This window comes from Saccopteryx bilineata, chromosome 10 (genome assembly GCF_036850765.1).
Source record: "Saccopteryx bilineata isolate mSacBil1 chromosome 10, mSacBil1_pri_phased_curated, whole genome shotgun sequence".
NCBI lineage: Eukaryota > Metazoa > Chordata > Mammalia > Chiroptera > Emballonuridae > Saccopteryx > Saccopteryx bilineata.
In genome coordinates this window covers 516,767-536,713 of record NC_089499.1, presented here as the reverse complement: position 1 = coordinate 536,713, position 19,947 = coordinate 516,767, and the positions used below count along the sequence as shown (strand labels likewise).

The 19,947-nt window shown below is 59.9% G+C and overlaps 1 protein-coding gene across 2 annotated transcripts in view; it reads left to right on the top strand.

Moving 5' to 3' along the window:
* Positions 1–19,947, top strand: part of CNTN3 (contactin 3) — a 211,075-nt gene that overhangs the window by 165,778 nt on the left and 25,350 nt on the right. For both annotated transcript variants that reach the window (XM_066244550.1, XM_066244549.1), the window contains exons 12-13: positions 2,701–2,828; positions 8,044–8,219. In XM_066244550.1, coding sequence (XP_066100647.1) covers positions 2,701–2,828; positions 8,044–8,219 — 304 coding nt within the window. The remainder of the gene's footprint in view (positions 1–2,700; positions 2,829–8,043; positions 8,220–19,947) is intronic.

The following is a 19,947-nucleotide window of genomic DNA, read 5'->3' as shown; positions in this document are numbered from 1 at the left end:
ATTTATTGCAGCCATTTCTTGGAAATACATGAGATTGATTTTTTTATATAGATTTCTACCTGAGGCTTCCTATTAAAAGCCCGGAACGTGCTGTGTTTCTGTGTAGCCTCCTCCCTGACGCTCGCGGCAGAACCGGGGGCGGGTGGGCGAGGGGCAGGCGGACCGCGGCGTCTCCTCTGTGCAGAGAAGTGAACGGAACGCGGGCGGAGGGCGGCGAGGGCGCGCCTCCCGCAGTCCGATGCCAGGAAGGCGCGATCCATAATTTATGACGCGGTGTAAGCTCTGATGAGCTCGTTCACGGAGTTGAATTTCTTGCTGCCTGAAAATCTAAAAAAAAAAAAGAGTCATTCCATACTCTGACTTTCTCCACTTCCCAGCCTTCTTGGTGGCATTTACGGTTCCATCTCCGTGCAGACATTGTCACCTGGCCGTTTCTGGGGGACAGTTGGGAGTGTGTCTCCCCCTTCGTGACCCGTGATCCTGAACAGAGTCTCTCGTTGAGGGTGAATGCAGAAAACTCGCATTTGTTTTGAAAGGAAAGGTATCATCTGACCTCTGTGGGACGTTGGAGCGCTAAGGACAGAGGCGTCTTAGACTTTAGGTCGTCTCAGGAACTTACATGGTCCGGGAGTGACTAGTTTACTCCCTGGGGAAATTCCTAGTATTTGGAAGCTTGAAATTAATCATCTGCACCTGTAGTTTGGGAAGTGTGAGGACCTCACACCTCCCTGTACTTGTTATTAATTACTCATTCTATTAAGCTGCCGACTTTGTTTTCCGGTTAATTTCAGTCACTTACATCGTGTCTCCTTCCAAAACAAGTTGACACAGCTCATCGGAGTCTCCGCGTTTGTTGAGACAACACGTTTATTGAAAATATACCGCGTGCCTGGCTCCCTAGGGACGTAGGAGCCGGGGCTGAGGAGTGAGTCAGGGAGGTGACGCAGACTCACCAAGCCGGCCCCAGACCGTGGCCGAGGAGGGCACAGGACACAGGTGGCCTCGGGGTCCTGGCAGCTCAGGTCTCGTCAAGGTGAGCGCTGAAATGGAGGAGACAAGGTTACTTTCTGTTTCTGCCACAAATCAAAGTCTGAGCAGGGAGAGCAGAGAACGTCGCTCAGAACAGTTCCTCCGAGTGTGGTCCCCATCGGCCAGGTTCACGGGGATCTGTGAGAAAGGCACATCCCGGGGCCCCTCCGCCCCCCCCCCCCGCAGGTGGTGCACACAGCCGAGGGTGCTTTTGGGGAGCCCTGCAGGTGAGGGGGGCACAGGAAAGTCTGAGAAACCCGGCGAGGCCTCGCGTGTCTACCCCTCCGCTGGGCTCTGACTGCCCTGCATAAAACGGGAAGGGGACTCCCTGAAGGAAGGGGACTCCCCGAAGGAAGATGATGTTTGTTCTCCAAAGAAAGGAGAGACTCTGGGCAGCTGGCTGGCTTCCTGGAAGCCTCTGGCACTTAACTACTTTCACTGCACTGCTCACGTTGAAGGACGGTGCTGTGTCTCTGGGACACTTTTGTTTAAAAGAGTCCTCGACGTAGTAAAAAAAATTAACACAAGCAGCACGGATGGGTCACTGCCCTCACCCCCGGGGTCACTCACGGCCCCTGTGGGTGACCTCTCCACCACGGCCGGCTCTGGAAAGTGCAGCTGGCATGCTGGTAAGAGAGGGGGCCAGGCTGCTGGAGGACCGTGTGTGAACACACGTGTGTGTGTAAACACAGAAGCACGTCACGTGCGTTTCTGACACGTAACGCAGACCAAGCACATTTTGGAAGCACGTAAAAATCCGGCCGTGGCCGGACGGCACTCGGACTTGGTCCCTGCTCAGCGCCCGTCCTGCTCGAGTGGCCGTCGAGGTGGACGTGGTCACCGACCCCAGTGTGCACTCAGGATTCTCGGTGGGACCGAGGACAGGCCAACCCTTTCTCCGTCACTCAGAGGCTTTCCAGAAGCACCTGTCACACTGTCCCTCTGCTGCATCTCCCTGTCTGTGTCCTGCGGACCACCTGCCTACTGGTGTGTGCAGTGACGGACCCCCTGCACTCACAGCCTGTCCCCCAGGACGGTGGGATCATGGCTCGCTCGCACGGGACGCCCAGGGACGCACAGGGCCCGGAGCACGGGAGGCAGTGGTGGGTTCCTCGTCCATTCGCGAGGCCCAGCGCTGTGTGAGGACGTGGAGCGCGTGCTCGAGGCACGCCGGGTCTCCCTGCTGCTCGGCCGGTACAGGAGCTCACGGGGACTGCGCCGTGTTCCCTGTGAGCCCTGGGGTTTCCCGGGTCGAGGGCGCTCTCCCCGGTTCACAGCAGGAGGCCCGCGGTTTCTCAGTTCCCACAGACTGTTTCCGATTTAAGGGACACGGTGTCATGCGTCCCTTTTATCTCCTCTGAACTGAGAAGGCTGAGCCACAGGACGTCTGCCACACCGTGTGACTTTGGGAAACACTTCACACTTACTTGACGAAGGACTCTCGCCAGTCAGGCGTGGTGTCCAGCCGGGCGGTTCGGCCACGCCGTCGAGTCCGGGCGGTGAAGGCTGGGCGTCCCCCACTCGACCGCCACGTGTGCGTGAGCTCTCTGCGCGGCTCCTCGATCTCCAGGAGCAAAGAACCAGCTTAAGGCAACACGTCTGTGCGAAGAACTGCTAATGGGGGGAACCGTGCGGCTTCTCTGCGTTCCTCTGACTTTGTGTATCTTTCAGAATCTCCTTTTCACAAGACGGAGGACTCAGGATCGCCAACGTGACGAAGGCAGACACCGGAACTTACACCTGCTTCGCCGAGAACCAGTTCGGGAGAGCCAACGGCTCCACACACCTGCTCGTCACAGGTGGGTCCTCGGGCGGGGGCGCCGGGCGTCCGGGATAGGGGTGGGAGAGGCACCCTGGGTGGGTGACCGCGGAGGTCACCTGTGTGCACACCTGTGTTCCACGTGAGAACCAAGAGAACGGTTCTTACCATTCCCCGCGCACCCACGTGCCCCCGGGACACGTCGCCGTGGTGGCAGGCATGGGTTCACGGGTGGTGTACCCGACCTGCTCCGTGTTGGCTGCACTGCTGGGTGAGGCCTCTTGCACACGCTGCCTTGTTAAGTGCCTGATGGTTTCCGGAGACGTTAAGGCCGTGGAAGGACCCGTGACCTCAGTACAAGTCAGAGCGGAGTGTCTGTTCTGCTCATTTATTCATTCAGGGAAACTTGAGCACCTGCTCTGGGCAGTGACCAGACGCTGCCCTGGTGCCTGCCCCCGGCCGAGGTCCAGAGAAGACAAGCAGAGACACTGGTGGGACCAGGAAGCGCAGGGCGTGCGTCGGGGGGCGAGGGGGCCCCTCCGTGGAGGAGACTCCGCCCAAGAGTCCGGGGAGAGGAGGAGTCACGGAGTCCGGGGGGAGGAGGGGGAGTCACGGAGTCCGGGGAGAGGAGGGGTCACGGAGTCCGGGGGGAGGAGGGGTCACGGAGTCCGGGGGGAGGAGGGGTCACGGAGTGGGGGGGGGAGGAGGGGTCACGGAGTCCGGGGGGAGGAGGGGTCACGGAGTCGGGGGGGGGGGGAGGAGAGGAGGGGTCACGGAGTCCGGGGGGGGGAGGAGGGGTCACGGAGTCCGGGGGGAGGAGTCACAGGGTCCGGGGCCTTAGCACTGACCTTGGCCAGACTCCGGCTTTGGCTCGGAGCGCAGAGAGGAGGCAGAGTGGTGATGTCCTGTGCAGCAGTGGTCCCCAACCTTTTTTGAGACACGGACTGGTTTAATGTCAGAAAATATTTTCACGGACCGGCCTTTAGGGTGGGACGGATAAATGTATCACGTGACCGAGACAAGCATCAAGAGTGAGTCTTAGACAGATGTAACAGAGGGAATCTGGTCATTTTTTAAAAAGAAAACATCGTTCAGACTTAAATATAAATAAAACGGAAATAATGTAAGTTATTTATTCTTTCTCTGCGGACCGGTACCAAATGGCCCACGGACCACACCAGTCCGCGGCCCAGGGGTTGGGGACTACTGCTTTAGAGGACAGACATACAGGGGTGAGGGGGACGGGGTGAAGAGGGACAACTGAGTCTCAGGACACCGTGGCATGTCCAGGCAGGAGGGGACAGGGACCCGGAGGCGGCCGCAGAGGAGTCGGGGGAGGGGCTCTGAGCTGTGCTCTGAGAGAGTGGACAGGAGGAGTCGGGGGAGGGGCCCTGACCAGGTGGCCGCAGAGGAGTCGGAGGAGGGGCCCTGACCTGTGCTCTGGGAGAGTGGACAGGAGCTGCTGGCAGGTTGTGTCCGAGAGGCAGACGGGAGACCAGGGTGGCCGTGGGGTGTGGGGTGAACAGCAGGTGCGTGATGGCCCCTGAGCCGGCAGAGGGCCCAGGCGTGGGAGGGCCAGAGGGCCAGTCAGGAGTCAGCCTGGACGTGTGGACTGGGAAATCTCCACCAGCAAACAAACCCTGGGTCACGAGGGGTTGAAGAAGAAGCAACTTGCTCTCTACGTGTGCCAGTCCCTGCGGGCGAGCCCTGCATCTTCACTCAGGAGTAAGTGTCCCAGCACGTCCATCGTCCGCACGCTGCCCGTCCCTGCAGAGGAGAAACACAGGTCAGCTGCCCACGGACACCTACTTAACATTCTGTGGCCAGCATGCCCGCAGTTGTCCACAGCCTGAGTCCCCGAGTGCAGGGGCTGTGACCCTACTGTGTCCCCTGAGGGGCTAAGATGGAGCGGTCACCATGGTGACCTCAACACCCAGCAGGTACACAGCCTGGTGAGGGGGGTGTCTGAGCCTGACCCAGGGGGGGCGCTGTGGGGGGGACACTGGGGGGCTGTCGGCAGGCAGCTGGGACCTGAGGACCGGGGGCTGGGGACAGCCACGGAGGACGAGTGACGTCGGGGTCAGAAAACCACCAAACTCGAGACGTTCAGCAGAAGAGGAACCAGGAGAGCAGCGGCCAGCCCGTGGGAGAACCCCGGGAGGGGCTGGTGTCCCGGAGCGGGGCAGGGAGAGCATCCAGGAGAAGACAGGATGTAGGGGTCAGCGCGGCGCCTCAGGAGATGCTGCTGATGGACGTGCGAGGGGTGGGGGTGCGCAGGGGAGCCTGGGCAGCGGGGGGGGGGGGGGCAGGCGCTACAGGAACTGGTTAGAGAGGGAGGTTAGGAGAGGAAGCTTAGACAGCACATTTAAATGACCATGGAATACGTTTGCTGTGACCTGGAACAAAGAAATGGCAGGGGGGGGGAGGGCTAAGGAGCTTGGTTTGCGGCAGACGGGGCGGGTCGGAGACGTGGGGAGGAGCGTCTGTGAGCAGCCCGATGACCCGGTCAGCTCCGTGTTCCTCCTCCATGCCGGCCCCAGCGTCCTCTCTGCTGTCCTCAGGGTCAGGGTGGAGCAGCCTGATGACCTGGTTAGCTCCTTGTTCCTCCTCCATGCTGTCCCCAGCGTCCTCTGTGCTGTCCTCAGGGTCAGGGTGGAGCAGCCCGATGACCCGGTCAGCTCCGTGTTCCTCCTCTGCACCAGCCCCAGCGTCCTCTGTGCTGTCCTCAGGGTCAGGGTGGAGCAGCCCGATGACCCGGTCAGCTCTGTGTTCCTCCTCCATGCTGCCCCCAGCGTCCTCTGTGCTGTCCTCAGGGTCAGGGTGGAGCAGCCCGATGACCCGGTCAGCTCCGTGTTCCTCCTCCATGCTGCCCCCCAGCGTCCTCTGTGCTGTCCTCAGGGTCAGGGTGGAGCAGCGTGATGACCCAGTCAGCTCCGTGTTCCTCCTCCATGCTGCCCCCAGCGTCCTCTGTGCTGTCCTCAGGGTCAGGGTGGAGCAGCCCGATGACCCGGTCAGCTCCGTGTTCCTCCTCCATGCCGGCCCCAGCGTCCTCTCTGCTGTCCTCAGGGTCAGGGTGGAGCAGCCCGATGACCTGGTCAGCTCTGTGTTCCTCCTCCATGCTGCCCCCAGCGTCCTCTGTGCCGTCCTCAGGGTCAGGGTGGAGCAGCCCGATGACCCGGTCAGCTCCTTGTTCCTCCTCCATGCTGTCCCCAGCGTCCTCTGTGCTGTCCTCAGGGTCAGGGTGGAGCAGCCCGATGACCCGGTCAGCTCCGTGTTCCTCCTCTGCACCAGCCCCAGCGTCCTCTGTGCTGTCCTCAGGGTCAGGGTGGAGCAGCCCGATGACCCGGTCAGCTCTGTGTTCCTCCTCCATGCTGCCCCCAGCGTCCTCTGTGCTGTCCTCAGGGTCAGGGTGGAGCAGCCCGATGACCCGGTCAGCTCCGTGTTCCTCCTCCATGCTGCCCCCAGCGTCCTCTGTGCTGTCCTCAGGGTCAGGGTGGAGCAGCGTGATGACCCGGTCAGCTCCGTGTTCCTCCTCCATGCTGCCCCCAGCGTCCTCTGTGCTGTCCTCAGGGTCAGGGTGGAGCAGCCCGATGACCCGGTCAGCTCCGTGTTCCTCCTCCATGCCGGCCCCAGCGTCCTCTCTGCTGTCCTCAGGGTCAGGGTGGAGTAGCCCGATGACCCGGTCAGCTCTGTGTTCCTCCTCCATGCTGCCCCCAGCGTCCTCTGTGCCGTCCTCAGGGTCAGGGTGGAGCAGCCCGATGACCCGGTCAGCTCCTTGTTCCTCCTCCATGCTGTCCCCAGCGTCCTCTGTGCTGTCCTCAGGGTCAGGGTGGAGCAGCCCGATGACCCGGTCAGCTCCGTGTTCCTCCTCTGCGCCGGCCCCAGCGTCCTCTGTGCTGTCCTCAGGGTCAGGGTGGAGCAGCGCGATGACCCGGTCAGCTCCGTGTTCCTCCTCCATGCTGCCCCCAGCGTCCTCTGTGCTGTCCTCAGGGTCAGGGTGGAGCAGCCCGATGACCCGGTCAGCTCCGTGTTCCTCCTCCATGCTGCCCCCAGCGTCCTCTGTGCTGTCCTCAGGGTCAGGGTGGAGCAGCGTGATGACCCAGTCAGCTCCGTGTTCCTCCTCCATGCTGCCCCCAGCGTCCTCTGTGCTGTCCTCAGGGTCAGGGTGGAGCAGCCCGATGACCCGGTCAGCTCCGTGTTCCTCCTCCATGCCGGCCCCAGCGTCCTCTCTGCTGTCCTCAGGGTCAGGGTGGAGCAGCCCGATGACCTGGTCAGCTCTGTGTTCCTCCTCCATGCTGCCCCCAGCGTCCTCTGTGCCGTCCTCAGGGTCAGGGTGGAGCAGCCCGATGACCCGGTCAGCTCTGTGTTCCTCCTCCATGCTGCCCCCAGCGTCCTCTGTGCTGTCCTCAGGGTCAGGGTGGAGCAGCCCGATGACCCGGTCAGCTCCATGTTCCTCCTCCATGCTGCCCCCAGCGTCCTCTGTGCTGTCCTCAGGGTCAGGGTGGAGCAGCCCGATGACCCAGTCAGCTCCGTGTTCCTCCTCCATGCTGCCCCCAGCGTCCTCTGTGCTGTCCTCAGGGTCAGGGTGGAGCAGCGTGATGACCCGGTCAGCTCCGTGTTCCTCCTCTGCGCCGGCCCCAGCGTCCTCTCTGCTGTCCTCAGGGTCAGGGTGGAGCAGCCCGATGACCCGGTCAGCTCCGTGTTCCTCCTCTATGCTGCCCCCAGCGTCCTCTGTGCTGTCCTCTGGGTCAGGGTGGAGCAGCCCGATGACCCGGTCAGCTCTGTGTTCCTCCTCCATGCTGCCCCCAGCGTCCTCTGTGCTGTCCTCAGGGTCAGGGTCTGTTTAAATTTTGACAGAATTCTTTTCTGGTCAGTCATTCCAAGTGAGGGGCCACCAGGCTCTGTCCCCGCCTCTGCCCTCAACAGAGTGTAGATCGCAGCAGAAACTGATTCTGTCCGACTGTCATCACTCTTGTTAACAGGTGGCTTCAGTTTCTAAATTTATTTATCCCGTAAATTCAGATGCCAGCCATTATTCTTTTAACAAGAACTAGTGGATCTAAGGAAATATGCTATAGATACGCATAAAAATGTCCACTTAATAGTGACATCTTTGTCATGTAGATGTTCCTGTGACCACGCAGGCAGACCCAAACGCCCACACCCTGAATTCAATTGTCAGTCTGCCTGTGAAGGTCACTTCCAGCAAAGTAAGACGCTGGCGTTCCGCTCACGGCCTCCCTGTCTCTCCACAGAGCCCACGAGGATCACGGTGGCACCGTCCAACCTGGACGTGTCCGTGGGCGAGAGCGTGGTCCTGCCCTGCCAGGTGCGGCACGACCCTCTGCTGGACATCGTGTTTACCTGGTACTTCAACGGGGCCCCAGCGGACTTCAGGAAGGACGGCTCGCACGTGGAGAAGGCCGGCGGGGTAAGTCGCGCCCTTGCCCCTGCTCTGAAGGAGCCCGCGGCCACAGCACCGGTGTGAGGCGGGCAGCGGGCACGGCACCGGTGTGGGGAGTGCAGCGGCCACGGCACCGGAGTGAGAGGGCAGCGGCCACGGCACCGGTGTGAGGTGGGCAGCGGGCACGGCACCGGTGTGGGGAGGGCAGCGGCCACGGCACCGGAGTGAGAGGGCAGCGGCCACGGCACCGGTGTGGGGAGTGCAGCGGCCACGGCACCGGAGTGAGAGGGCAGCGGCCACGGCACCGGTGTGAGGTGGGCAGCGGGCACGGCACCGGTGTGGGGAGGGCAGCGGCCACGGCACCGGAGTGAGAGGGCAGCGGCCACGGCACCGGTGTGGGGAGGGCAGCGGCCACGGCACCGGTGTGAGGCGGGCAGCGGGCACGGCACCGGTGTGGGGAGGGCAGCGGCCACGGCACCGGAGTGAGAGGGCAGCGGCCACGGCACCGGTGTGAGGCGGGCAGCGGGCACGGCACCGGTGTGGGGAGTGCAGCGGCCACGGCACCGGAGTGAGAGGGCAGCGGCCACGGCACCGGAGTGAGAGGGCAGCGGCCACGGCACCGGAGTGAGAGGGCAGCGGCCACGGCACCGGTGTGGGGAGGGCAGCGGCCACGGCACCGGTGTGAGGCGGGCAGCAGCCACGGCACCGGTGAGAGCGGGTCTGGCTCCCAGGTCGGGCGTGATCTGATGGGACTGTTGTGATCACCAGAAAGCAAGCATAGTTCAACCTAGGAATTACCATTTTAATTAAGTTTGCGCCTGTTGTCTTGATACGAAACATTGTCCAGGATGGTTCTGTCCTCAGTCGCCCAGGGAAGGGACAGTGTTCTTGCCCATGTGTGTGCCGTCGACACGGGGCACACTGATTATGAACCTGACCGAGTCCCGTTTGCTAAGTGTGCCCCCCGGGGTCCCACCAGCAGCTCCGTGACAGAGAGGCCTCGAGATCACGTCGGACATCAGCGGTAAGATTTCGTGTTAACAGGCACGCACGCTGAGCGTTCAAAGTGGTTAGTAACCTGCGCCGTCCGGTCTCTGAGCTGGTTAGTGTCCGGGTCCACACCAGAGCACAGACGCTACGTCACGCTCCGTGACCTCATGGGGGACGGCTCCCCGTGACCCAGACCTGCCGGTCCGAGGAGGAACGGGAACTTGTGGAGAACGGCGAGGAGCTGACTCAGGGCAGTTGACCGAGAGCAGGCCTCACAGGGTCCCCTGTCTGAGCCACCGCCCCGGTGGCCGGTTGGCACTGACTCTCGGTGGCTCCGTTCTTTTGGCTGAGACGTCAGCGGTCATCGCAGAGCGTGGGTCTGTCCTTTGGACAACATGACAGGCGACTCCGCTGGGCGCGTGTGACCAAGGTCTCCTGTTAATGTGCGTCTGCGTAGCCACAGGCACACTGGTGCGTTAAGGTCGTGTGCAACTTAAGAGGACATTGTTTTGATCCGAATTGTGTCCCCTGGAAAGATTTAAGGCAGGTCCTAGTGCCCAGCGGTGAAAGGGCAGGACACGCGGCTCTCTGCCCCACCGCCTGACACCATCAGACTTTCTCGGTGACAGGAGTGTCCTTGTTCTAATCAAGGACTGTCCACGGGCTCCTGGACAAGGGCTGGTCAGCAGAGAGAGGGGCTGTGATTAGCAGTCTGGGACTCGCAGCCTCCGGGAAGGGGCTGGCAGTGGGTGGGAACTGTGCGATGTACCCACCATATGAGTCCCAAAAGCGTGAGGTTTGGAGAGCTTCCAGGATGGGGAGCCACCTGCATGCTGGGAGGGGATGCACCCCAACCTCACGGGCAGAGACGCGCCCGCAGCCGGGACCCGCCCGGACCTCACTCGTGGGCCGCTCGCCTGTGTCCTCTAGCACGTCCTTGATAATCCAGCGGTAAACGTGTTGCGTGTTTCCCGTGTTCTGTGAGCCGTTCCAGCAGACCACGGACCCCGAGGGGGAGAGCCACGGGACCCCCGTGGAGAGCCAATCGGTCAGAAGTGCAGGTGACGGTGGAGACGGGTGATCGGCGTCTCCGTGGACCGTCCTGTCGGGCTGAGCCCGTGACTCACCTGGAGGCATGGCTCCCACCCCGGGCAGACTGCGTGTCAGGAGAGAAGTCACTAGTGGGGGCCGCACTTATGCGGAAGGGCTGCTGGGCGGGGGACTCACGTCTGGGGGTGGGGGACACGTCTGGGGGTGGGGGACTCACGTCTGGGGGTGGGGGACACGTCTGGGGGGGACACATGTCTGGGGGTGGGGGACACGTCTGGTGTGGCAGGCTGTGTGTGCCGAGTGTCAGTGTCCCAACTGACCGCAGGGCAGACGCTTCTCCGCATAAGGAAAACAATGGTCAATACATTTGGGATGAAGAATAGTACAACCTTGAGAGTCACCCCCGGGGCGGTTTCTGAGGCTGTCAGCTCCCGGGAGGAGCTTCCGGGGAGGAGCTTCCGGGGAGGAGCTCCGGGGAGGAGCTGCCGGGGAGGAGCTTCCGGGGAGGAGCTGCGGGGGACGAGCTGACGGGGAGGAGCTCCGGGGAGGAGCTGCGGGGGACGAGCTGACGGGGAGGAGCTGCCGGGGAGGAGCTGCCGGGAGGAGCTGCCGGGAGGAGCTTCCGGGGAGGAGCTTCCGGGGAGGAGCTTCCGGGGAGGAGCTGCCGGGGGACGAGCTGACGGGGAGGAGCTGCCGGGGAGGAACTGCCGGGGAGGAGCTGCCGGGGAGGAGCTCCGGGGAGGAGCTGCCGGGGAGGAGCTGCCGGGGAGGAGCTTCTGGGGAGGAGCTCTGGGGAGGAGATTCTGGGGAGGAGCTGCCGGGGAGGAGCTTCTGGGGAGGAGCTCCGGGAAGGAGCTGCCGGGGAGGAGCTTCTGGGGAGGAGCTTCTGGGGAGGAGCTGCCGGAGAGGAGCTCTGGGGAGGAGCTTCCGGGGAGGAGCTGCCGGGGAGGAGCTTCTGGGGAGGAGCTTCTGGGGAGGAGCTCCGGGGAGGAGCTGCCGGGGAGGAGCTTCTGGGGAGGAGCTTCTGGGGAGGAGCTGCCGGAGAGGAGCTCTGGGGAGGAGATTCCGGGGAGGAGCTTCTGGGGAGGAGCTTCTGGGGAGGAGCTCCGGGGAGGAGCTGCCGGGGAGGAGCTGCCGGGGAGGAGCTCTGGGGAGGAGCTTCTGGGGAGGAGCTTCCGGGGAGGAGCTGCCGGAGAGGAGCTCTGGGGAGGAGCTTCTGGGGAGGAGCTTCCGGGGAGGAGCTGCCGGAGAGGAGCTCTGGGGAGGAGCTTCTGGGGAGGAGCTCCGGGGAGGAGCTGCCGGGGAGGAGCTGCCGGAGAGGAGCTGCCGGGGAGGAGCTCCGGGGAGGAGCTGCCGGGGAGGAGCTGCCGGGGAGGAGCTCCGGGGAGCAGCTGCTGGACCGGCTGGAGTTACAAACGCAGTCCCAGCATCACCGCATCACCGAGTCCGAGCGCGGAGTCCCGGCTCTTCAAACCTGTTTCCTTCTAGTCGGAACTGTTGGTCTTGAATCTACATTCGCCTCTGTTTCCTCCTCTGTGAAACCAGGGGATAACGGGACTGGTTGAGGGACGTCCCCCCTGGAAGCATGGTCTCCGAACTGTCCCCAGAGTGGCGGCCGAGGGTCGGGAGCCTTCAGCAGATCGGGGGGCACCTGTCCCCCAAATCCGTTCCCACACGTGTTTTTGTTCTTGATTTTTAATTTTTATTTTTGCCAAACAGATGGTTGAGAGGCGATGTCTCCTTATCGGGCAGCTTCTCCTTTCCCAGCTTTAATACTGAGATCGAGAACCTCTCCATTTGCCTGTCAGTGATTTGGGGTTAAAGGCGGTTAGAATTGTGACCGGCTCCTCCGAGTCAAGAAAACGGGGAGCGTCAGTCACGGTGTCTCTGGTGGAGTAAGGTGACTTCTGCAGGACAGAGAGAGAAATTCTGCGCGTGTTTCTGGCGGGGAAAGCTCACAGAAGCTACGCGCCTGGTTTCCGTACGGACGAGTGCTCAACGCCGCCTTTTCCATCTGACGCTGGGCAGTGGGGACGGTGGGGACAGTGGGACTTCCAGAGGTCACACGCACAAAAGATAGATGGCTTCGTGACAGCCGTCAGCGTGTGGGACCTGTTCTGTTCTTTCCAGACAGAGGTGAAACAGGCCTTTCCCTTCACGTCAGATTCCCAGCTCATCCGTTCCCCGTGGTCATCGGACCGTGTGCTGAGGCCACACAGTGTCCACCCCCGTGAGCTGCCCTGCCCCTCGCGCAGTGTGGCTCCCTCCCCGGATGGACGCTGCAGGCCCCACTCTGCGGTCACTCCCGCCGCTGGGATTCGGAAGCTCCGTCATTCGAGATCTGCCCTAGGTCCTTCCGTGCTCAAGCTGTTGGCGATGTCTCCGTTCAGTTCAGTGGAAGTACCCGCTGTCCACATGTTGCATTTCCGTTGAGGTGACCGTGTCGTTCCCAAAACGAAAGGTTCTACGTTCACGTTGTCAGAAATCCGTCTTCCTCTTTCCTGAGCATTCTCGTAACTTCTGGGTTGAGGGGGGCACAGCAGCCTTAGCATCAGAGGGACACGGAGAGGTCTTAGGGCTTCCTGCTCGGGGAGGGGCGGTCGAGGGGCCGGGGCCCCCGGGGACGGGCTCTGCGGAGACGCAGGTGGGAAGCGTCAGGGAGATGCTGCTGTTGTGAGCTCCGTCTTTTTCTCCAACACTTTCCTCAGGTTGCGTCGCCCCAGTTCTGAGGCGTTGGCTTTCTCCGTGGGGGGGGCACCTGTTTGCTGTTGCCCTGAGTGTGCTCCCGACCCCACACTGGGACCCACCCCACTGGTGGGAGGTTGAAAACCGTAGGCAGCCACCAGCAGGAGGGGATGCCTGTGTGTGCGTGTGCGTGTGTGCACACCTGTGACTGTGGCTGCCTGTGCACCAGCACGTGAACACGCCAGCACGGCCACGTCAGGTGCTACGGGAAATGTCCGTGACGTCTGACGGTCAGCAGCTCTCCTCTGGGTGCTGCTGGTCATTGTCCCCGACACCCCCAGTTGTCGACGTCCATGGCAGGTACTGACCGGCATCTGTGATTTACAGACTTAAAAAATCTCATCTGTGGAGGCTGAAGCGTAGAATGAAGAGCTGGTTTATCATTCTGGTGTGGTTTTGGGGGGGGGGCAGAGAGGGAAGTCTCATGACTACACCCTGGACCAGGGCACTTGGCAGAAATAGGGTCCATCTCAAATCCAGTCAGCGAACAAAGAAATGACGCCAGACGCAGAGGAAAACGTCTCTGCTGATCGTGGCGACTTTTTTTTTTTTTTTTAACTCAAGCTGGCTTCGCTGTTTCTAACAGCTTCATTGAGAAATCATTCACGTACCACACAAGCCAACCACTTAGAGTGTACAGCTGAATGGTTTCTGGTGGAGTCAACACCTTCTGCACCTGGCCCCAGGATCAACGGTGGAATATTTTAATTCCTCTGAAATGAGGTCTCCCCACCCCCAGCTGCAGGTGACCCCTGGCCCCCTGCCGTCTCTTCCACATTTGCCCTCAGAACATCGCTCCCTGGGGAGTCCTTTGTGCCTGCAGACAGGCCTTGTCTTTGGGGCGGAAATGTCTGCGTGGTGAACGGGCCAGCGGTGAACAGGCCTTTGCTAAGGGGAGCTCAGCTGGGTGCCGTGTCCTGCAGACTGCCCCCCCCCGCCCCCCACGGTGGCCTGTTGTGTCTCCGGTTTTGGAGGCTGGTTTCCCGTGAGCTCACTTCTCTGCCAGGTCTCAGGTGGGTCGTTAACTCGTTAACCGTGTCTCGTTGGGAAAAGCAGCAGCTTCTGTGTCGACCAGAAGCGGGGGTGGGGGGCGTGTTGAGAGTGGGGCCTTCCTTCTTATTGTTGAGGCGAAGCTGTCACCCCGGCTGAGAGTTCATGCCTCCCTTTCGGAAGGAAGTTCCTTCACTTTTCAGGACATAAGGTTTTATTGGACGATTGAATTGAGCGGAACAGGAGTAAGGAAGTGAGGAATCAATGGTTCGTTTGGGGCAATTTACACACTGACGCCCAGAACTCAGACATTTTAAGTGTTCTTGTATTACAGTCAAAATAAAGCTCTGATTTTTTAAAATGAATTCTTATGCAGACTTTAAAATTTTAGTTCCCTCTCTTTACCAAGATAACCATCGTCTGATGACTCTCGTATTTAACGTCCGCCCTCATCTTCATTCCGTCAGTAAAACTTCGCCATGAGCAGCGTGTCCCCGTGGAGGACAGGGGAGCTGTTGGACGCACGGGTCTGCCGCCGTGATTAGTTCACGTGACCGTGTGGTCGGGCTCACCCTCAGGCTGCTGAGATGGAAGGAGGGGTGTCCAGACCAGACCAGGGGACTGGGGTCTTGTTAGCGTCACCCAGCACAGCCCTGCGAGGAAGGGTGTCGTTGAGCCATTGAGCTAATGCCGCAAACTCTCCATTGGCCTTCAGGTCAGAGGGGAGGGGCCTGTGGACACACAGCACACCTGCCACCACCACCCCGGGGGGGCAGGTGGGCAGGCCTGGGCTCCCAACAATGGCAGCAGCAACAGCCTGACCCACGTGCTCTGTCCAGTGACTCGACACCCGCCCTCTGAGTGGTGACACTCACACCGCTCCCCCTGGGTCTGGTGGACACGGGGCCTCCTTGTCCGATGACCAGCAGCCGGCTGAGGCCAGGTGCCTGCCGCGGGGCTTCCTCCCTGTCCCACGCACAGTTCCCTCTGACATCCAGTCACTGTGCCGGGCACGGCATGGGGACCGCTCCTCAGGAGGGGCTGAGCCCCACCCAGCGCCAGCACCTGCTGTCCCGTCCCCCAGGTGGGCTCCCCGTCCCCAGTCCAGAGGCCCAGAGCTGCACTGTCCCCTTTTCTCCGCTCAGGTACACATCCCCGGGCAGAATAAGGGATCGCTTTCTTTTCTTTATTTTATTTTATTTTTTTTAAGGTATCGCTTTCTTAGCCGCTACATTTTGGGTAAATTATTATGTAGCAGCCATGACGAGAACCAGCAGCAAACATAAGACATTTGGGACAACGTGGTCAAGTTTCCACGAAACAATGGCTTTTTCTTTATTTCTTTGTATCCATGGGTTTCTTTTCTTACAGACGAGTCTTATTCTAACGGATCTGTCACAGGATTTCGGAACTCGGATATGAGGGTAAAACAGAAACAATGAGGTCCGGCCCCGAGTTCAGTCGTTGCTCAGGGCAAGCTCTCGGGACCTGAAATGTATTCTTTCTGTGTCTGGAGTGTCAGCCCCATCCGGGTCAATCCTGCCGGGACCCCAGCTGGCTGAGAGGGTCTGTGTGACCCTATGGGAACCTGTCAGCGTGCGGAACGGTTTCAGCAGCCCTGTTTCACGGTTACTGCTGAGCACGCCGGGCGGTCTGATGCACGGTGAGACCCCGGAGCTCGACGTGGAAACTGTGTCTCCCACACGCGTGTCCTGACCCTCCTTCTGGGACCACACCGTGTTCAGGGACACCCCTCTGGCTGGGAGCTGAGCAGAAGCTTGGAGTTGGAAGGCGTGAGCAGCTCTCTGGAGCCTTTTATTTCCAGGAGCCGTGAAGGTGAGGCTGTAAGCGACTTCCACCAACTGCTCACTGACTTGACTGCAAGCGGGACCGCCTCCTCCTGGACTCCCTCTCGGATTGTTCTGGGACGTGGTCGAGCGTCCCTGGCTTTCTCTCCAAGGCACCCGGGGTGAGCTCAGCGTGCAGCAGCGCTGACCACTGCTGGGTGTCGGGTCTGGGGAGCCCCCTGCTGTACTCGACGCAGACCGGGGCCCCAACGGGCAGCCTGGAATTAGGGGGAGAGATCGAGTCCCCATGCCAACTCAGTCATTCGGGGAAATCCAGGGGAATGGTTTGGTGTGGCGCTGGGTGTGGCCCCGGTGACTTGTGTAATGGGGCAGCGGAGGCTCGGTCTCAGAGACGGGAGTGTCCAGCTGCTGTCCACCTGCGTCACCCTGGGCAGGGTCTGTCTGCAGTTTTCCACTCACTGAGTTCCTTCTGGCTGTGAACTGCGATTGTGATAAGCCGTTTTCCATTTAAGATAAAAATATACTTTCCCCACATCAATTGCCATATAAATATTTAAGCTCAAGAAAATTAATCAGTTTAAGGAATTAAATACTAGTGATTTTGGCACTAAGATGTGGGGGGAAGGGTGTGGAGGTGTGATTTCAGTGACGAGAGTTGAGAAAACATTGGGTTAAAATCCCTGTGGATCAGAGATGGGCCCCCGCCCCCAAGATCGCTGATGCCCAGGCCAGTTCCCCGACAACGTGCCACACAGCCCAGGAAGAAACCCCCCAAGGCGCCCGTATGGACTGGGGCCCATAAAAAGCTGCAACAGAAAATCCGGCAGCTTTGCGCAGCGCGGGCGCTTGGCGCACAGGCGGAGACCCAGGAAAGGCCGTGGACGAGTTTCAGTCATCCTTTCCGGCCCTTCTCCTGACGCGGTGACAGTGGGACGAGCGGGGACTCCGTTCCGGACTGGGACACCCTTCCAGTTGAGTGGCACCAAAGAAGGACCAGGAGCGATGGACGTTAACCAGTTCTATGTAACCTGTTCAGTCAGCCAGGTGTTCGTTCCAGGGGAAATCGTCCATCAGTCAGAAAAATTAAAACGGTGTCCAGGTTTCAGTGGGTGTTAGTTATGTGTGTCCCCCGGGCGCACAGTGACATTTGTGACTAAGGGGGCTTTGCTGCAGCCGTCTGAGTGGGTGATCAGAAATACAGAGGTCAGTCCTGTCTGCCCCCAGCTCCCCAGGGCCCCGCACAGAGGGAAACGCCGCCCAGATTCCGGGGGGAACAGGCAGGTCCCGCGGTTTCCAGAGCACCCAGTGGTGGTTTGCGCCCAGGACCAGGCTCTGGAAGGGGCTCCACAGAGGGGTGAGCGACTCAGGTTGGAAACTGCGACGAGGAGGCCCTGATGAAGGGGTCCTGCCTGCCAGAGAGCCGCCCCGTGGACCAGAGGGGTCGTGCCTGCCAGAGAGCCGCCCCGTGGACCGGAGGGGCCGTGCCTGCCAGAGAGCCGCCACGTGGACCACTGTCCCTCTGAGCGGAGCCGCGTGCTTCCGGGCGGTGTGCGCTCCCGAGTGCTCACCGGGGAGTCAGTGTGCACCGCTCACTTGTTACCGGGAAAGTTGAATCCCCACTGGCTCCATTCAGGAGGCTTCCGAGCCCAAGGTTATTTCATTCCCCTTGGAGTCGGCCCCCAGCGGGTCTCACAATGCCCAGCCAGCGTCCCTGTCATTAGCAACGATCTCGTTTTCACCTGGCTCCCGCGTCCGTCACCTCAGGTTCCGGGCTGGGTTTCTCTCCACGCAGAGGGAGGTAAATGCCACTGGCCCTGTCACCGCAGACCGGAGAGGGGAAGGGGACCCACTTCTGTTACATTCTGCTGCGGACCAGCGTGGCTCCCAATTCTGGGTTTTGAGTGAGAATGGTGTGGAATTAAGAAAACAGACTTATTAAGAAAAAAGGATGGGCCTGACCAGGTGGTGGTGCAGTGGATAGAGCATCGGACTGGGATGTGGAGGACCCAGGTTTGAGACCCTGAGGTCGCCAGCTTGAGCACGGGTTCCTCGGGTTTGAGCAAAGCTCACCAGCTTGGACCGAAGGTTGCTGGCTTGAGCAAGGGGTCACTCAGTCTGCTGAAGGCCCACAGTCAAGGCACATATGAGAAAGCAATCAATGAACAACTAAGGTGTCGCAACAAAAAACTAATAACTGATGCTTCTCATCTCTCTCTGTTCCTGTCTGTTTGTCCCTATCTGTCCCTCTCTCTGACTCACTCTCTGTCTCTGTAAAAAAAAAAAAAAAAAAGAAAGAAAAGAGGATGGGATTGGGAGGCCTCTTCAATGCTGATGACAATATCCGAGTGCCCCATAGCCCCAGTTTGCTTTATTATATAGCCATATGCAAATCAAGGAAGTCCTTGATACAAAGTTACACATCCAAGGCTAAAACAGGAACTCTCCCAAGGCATAAACAGGAATCCTCCCACCATGCATTAGTGAAATCAACCAACATCTGAACAAACAGAGTCAGAGGAAGGGCACGTGAATCGCTTCCAGCAACTTAAGGAAGCAAGTGAAGTGGGTGCAAATACTCAGCATCACAGCCAATATGGAGGTGGAAGGGGGAGAACTCAGCCTTTTGCTACGCCTCGAATATACAGAGGCGTTTTGCCATTAACGGTCCACATCAACATTCCGTGCCCAGTGGCTGGTCCCCTAGTGTGTGTGTCAAAGACGGCATGCCTCATACGTGCATTTACCGTCTACACCTGTGTCGTGTTCTGGAAGTGTGAGAAGATGAACGTTTTTTCGAATATAAAAAAACACACACACAAAAAGATAGCCCTGGCCGGTTTTTTCAGCGGTAGAGCATCAGCCCGGTATGTGGAAGTCCCAGGTTCAATTCCTGGTCAGGGCACACAGGAGAAGCGCCCATCTGCTTCTCCACCCCTTTCCTTCCCCTTCTCTCTCTCTCTCTCTCTCTCTTCCTCTCCCACAGCCATGGCTTGAATGGGTTGAGCAAATTGTCCCTGGCCCTGAGGATGGCTCCATGGTCTCTGCCTCAGGCACTAAGATAGCTTGGTTACCCGAACAACAGAGCAGTCGTCCAAAATGGGCAGAGCATCGCCCCCTAGTGGGCTTGCCAGGTGGGGGGCACGCATGCAGGAGTTTGTTTGCCTCTCAATAAAAAAGAAAGAAAGAAAGAGAGAGAGAGAGAGAGAGAAAAGAAAAGAAAGAGAAAGAGAAAGAAAGAATAAAAATAAAAATGAGATTTTGTCTTCAAGGTTTAAATATGTTTGATTCCCGGCCAGGGCAACACAGGAGAAGCACCCATCTGCTTCTCCAACCCTCCCCCTCTCCTTCCTCTCTGTCTCTCTTTTCCCCTCCCGTAGCCGAGGCTCCACTGGAGCAGAGATGGTCCGGGTGCTGGGGATGGCTCCTTGGCCTCTGCCTCAGGTGCTAGAGTGGCTCTGGTTGCGACAGAGCGACACCCAGGAGGGGCAGAGCATCACCCCCTGGTGGGCATGCCGGGTGGATCCCGGTAGAGCACATGCAGGAGTCTGTCTGACTGCCTCCCCGTTTCCAGCTTCAGAAAAATAAATAAATAAATAAATAAAAATAAAAAATAAAAAAAAAGATTTAAATATGAACCTGGAATCAGCCCCAGTGAACTTTCAGTTTTCTGGGGGTAACTCTCCCCCGCCCGCCACCAACCCCCCCTGTGCCCCCACCCCCAGCGGGCTGGTCTCTCCTGCCCCGTGGTGCCCAGTGTAGACCGAGTTTTTCTTACACTTTTCCTGAGAGCTAGTGCTCACATCGCAGATCTCAGCTCAATGTCCATTCGCTGAAACTCTGGGAATTCAGGGGGTTGGTCCTCTGTGACCCGGACCGCCACTGCTGTGACTGTGTGTGTGGTCGCTGCCAGTCACTGCTCCCTGGGCCCTAACCTCCATGAGTGTGAGGACGTGTCTTCACACCCGCTGCGTCCCCAGGGACCAGCGTCCGGCAGGCAGTTCCTTCATGAATGGTTCTGAACGCGTGATCGTCAAGACAGGGTGTCTGAGGATTCAAGTTCTCACGACTTGAAGACGCGTTTCCCACATCTCGGACTCCCGGGAACAGTGTGCGAACTCTCAGCAGCACAGCAGAGGGGCTGGGGACACTGGGGTCCTGGGGAAGGGGAGACG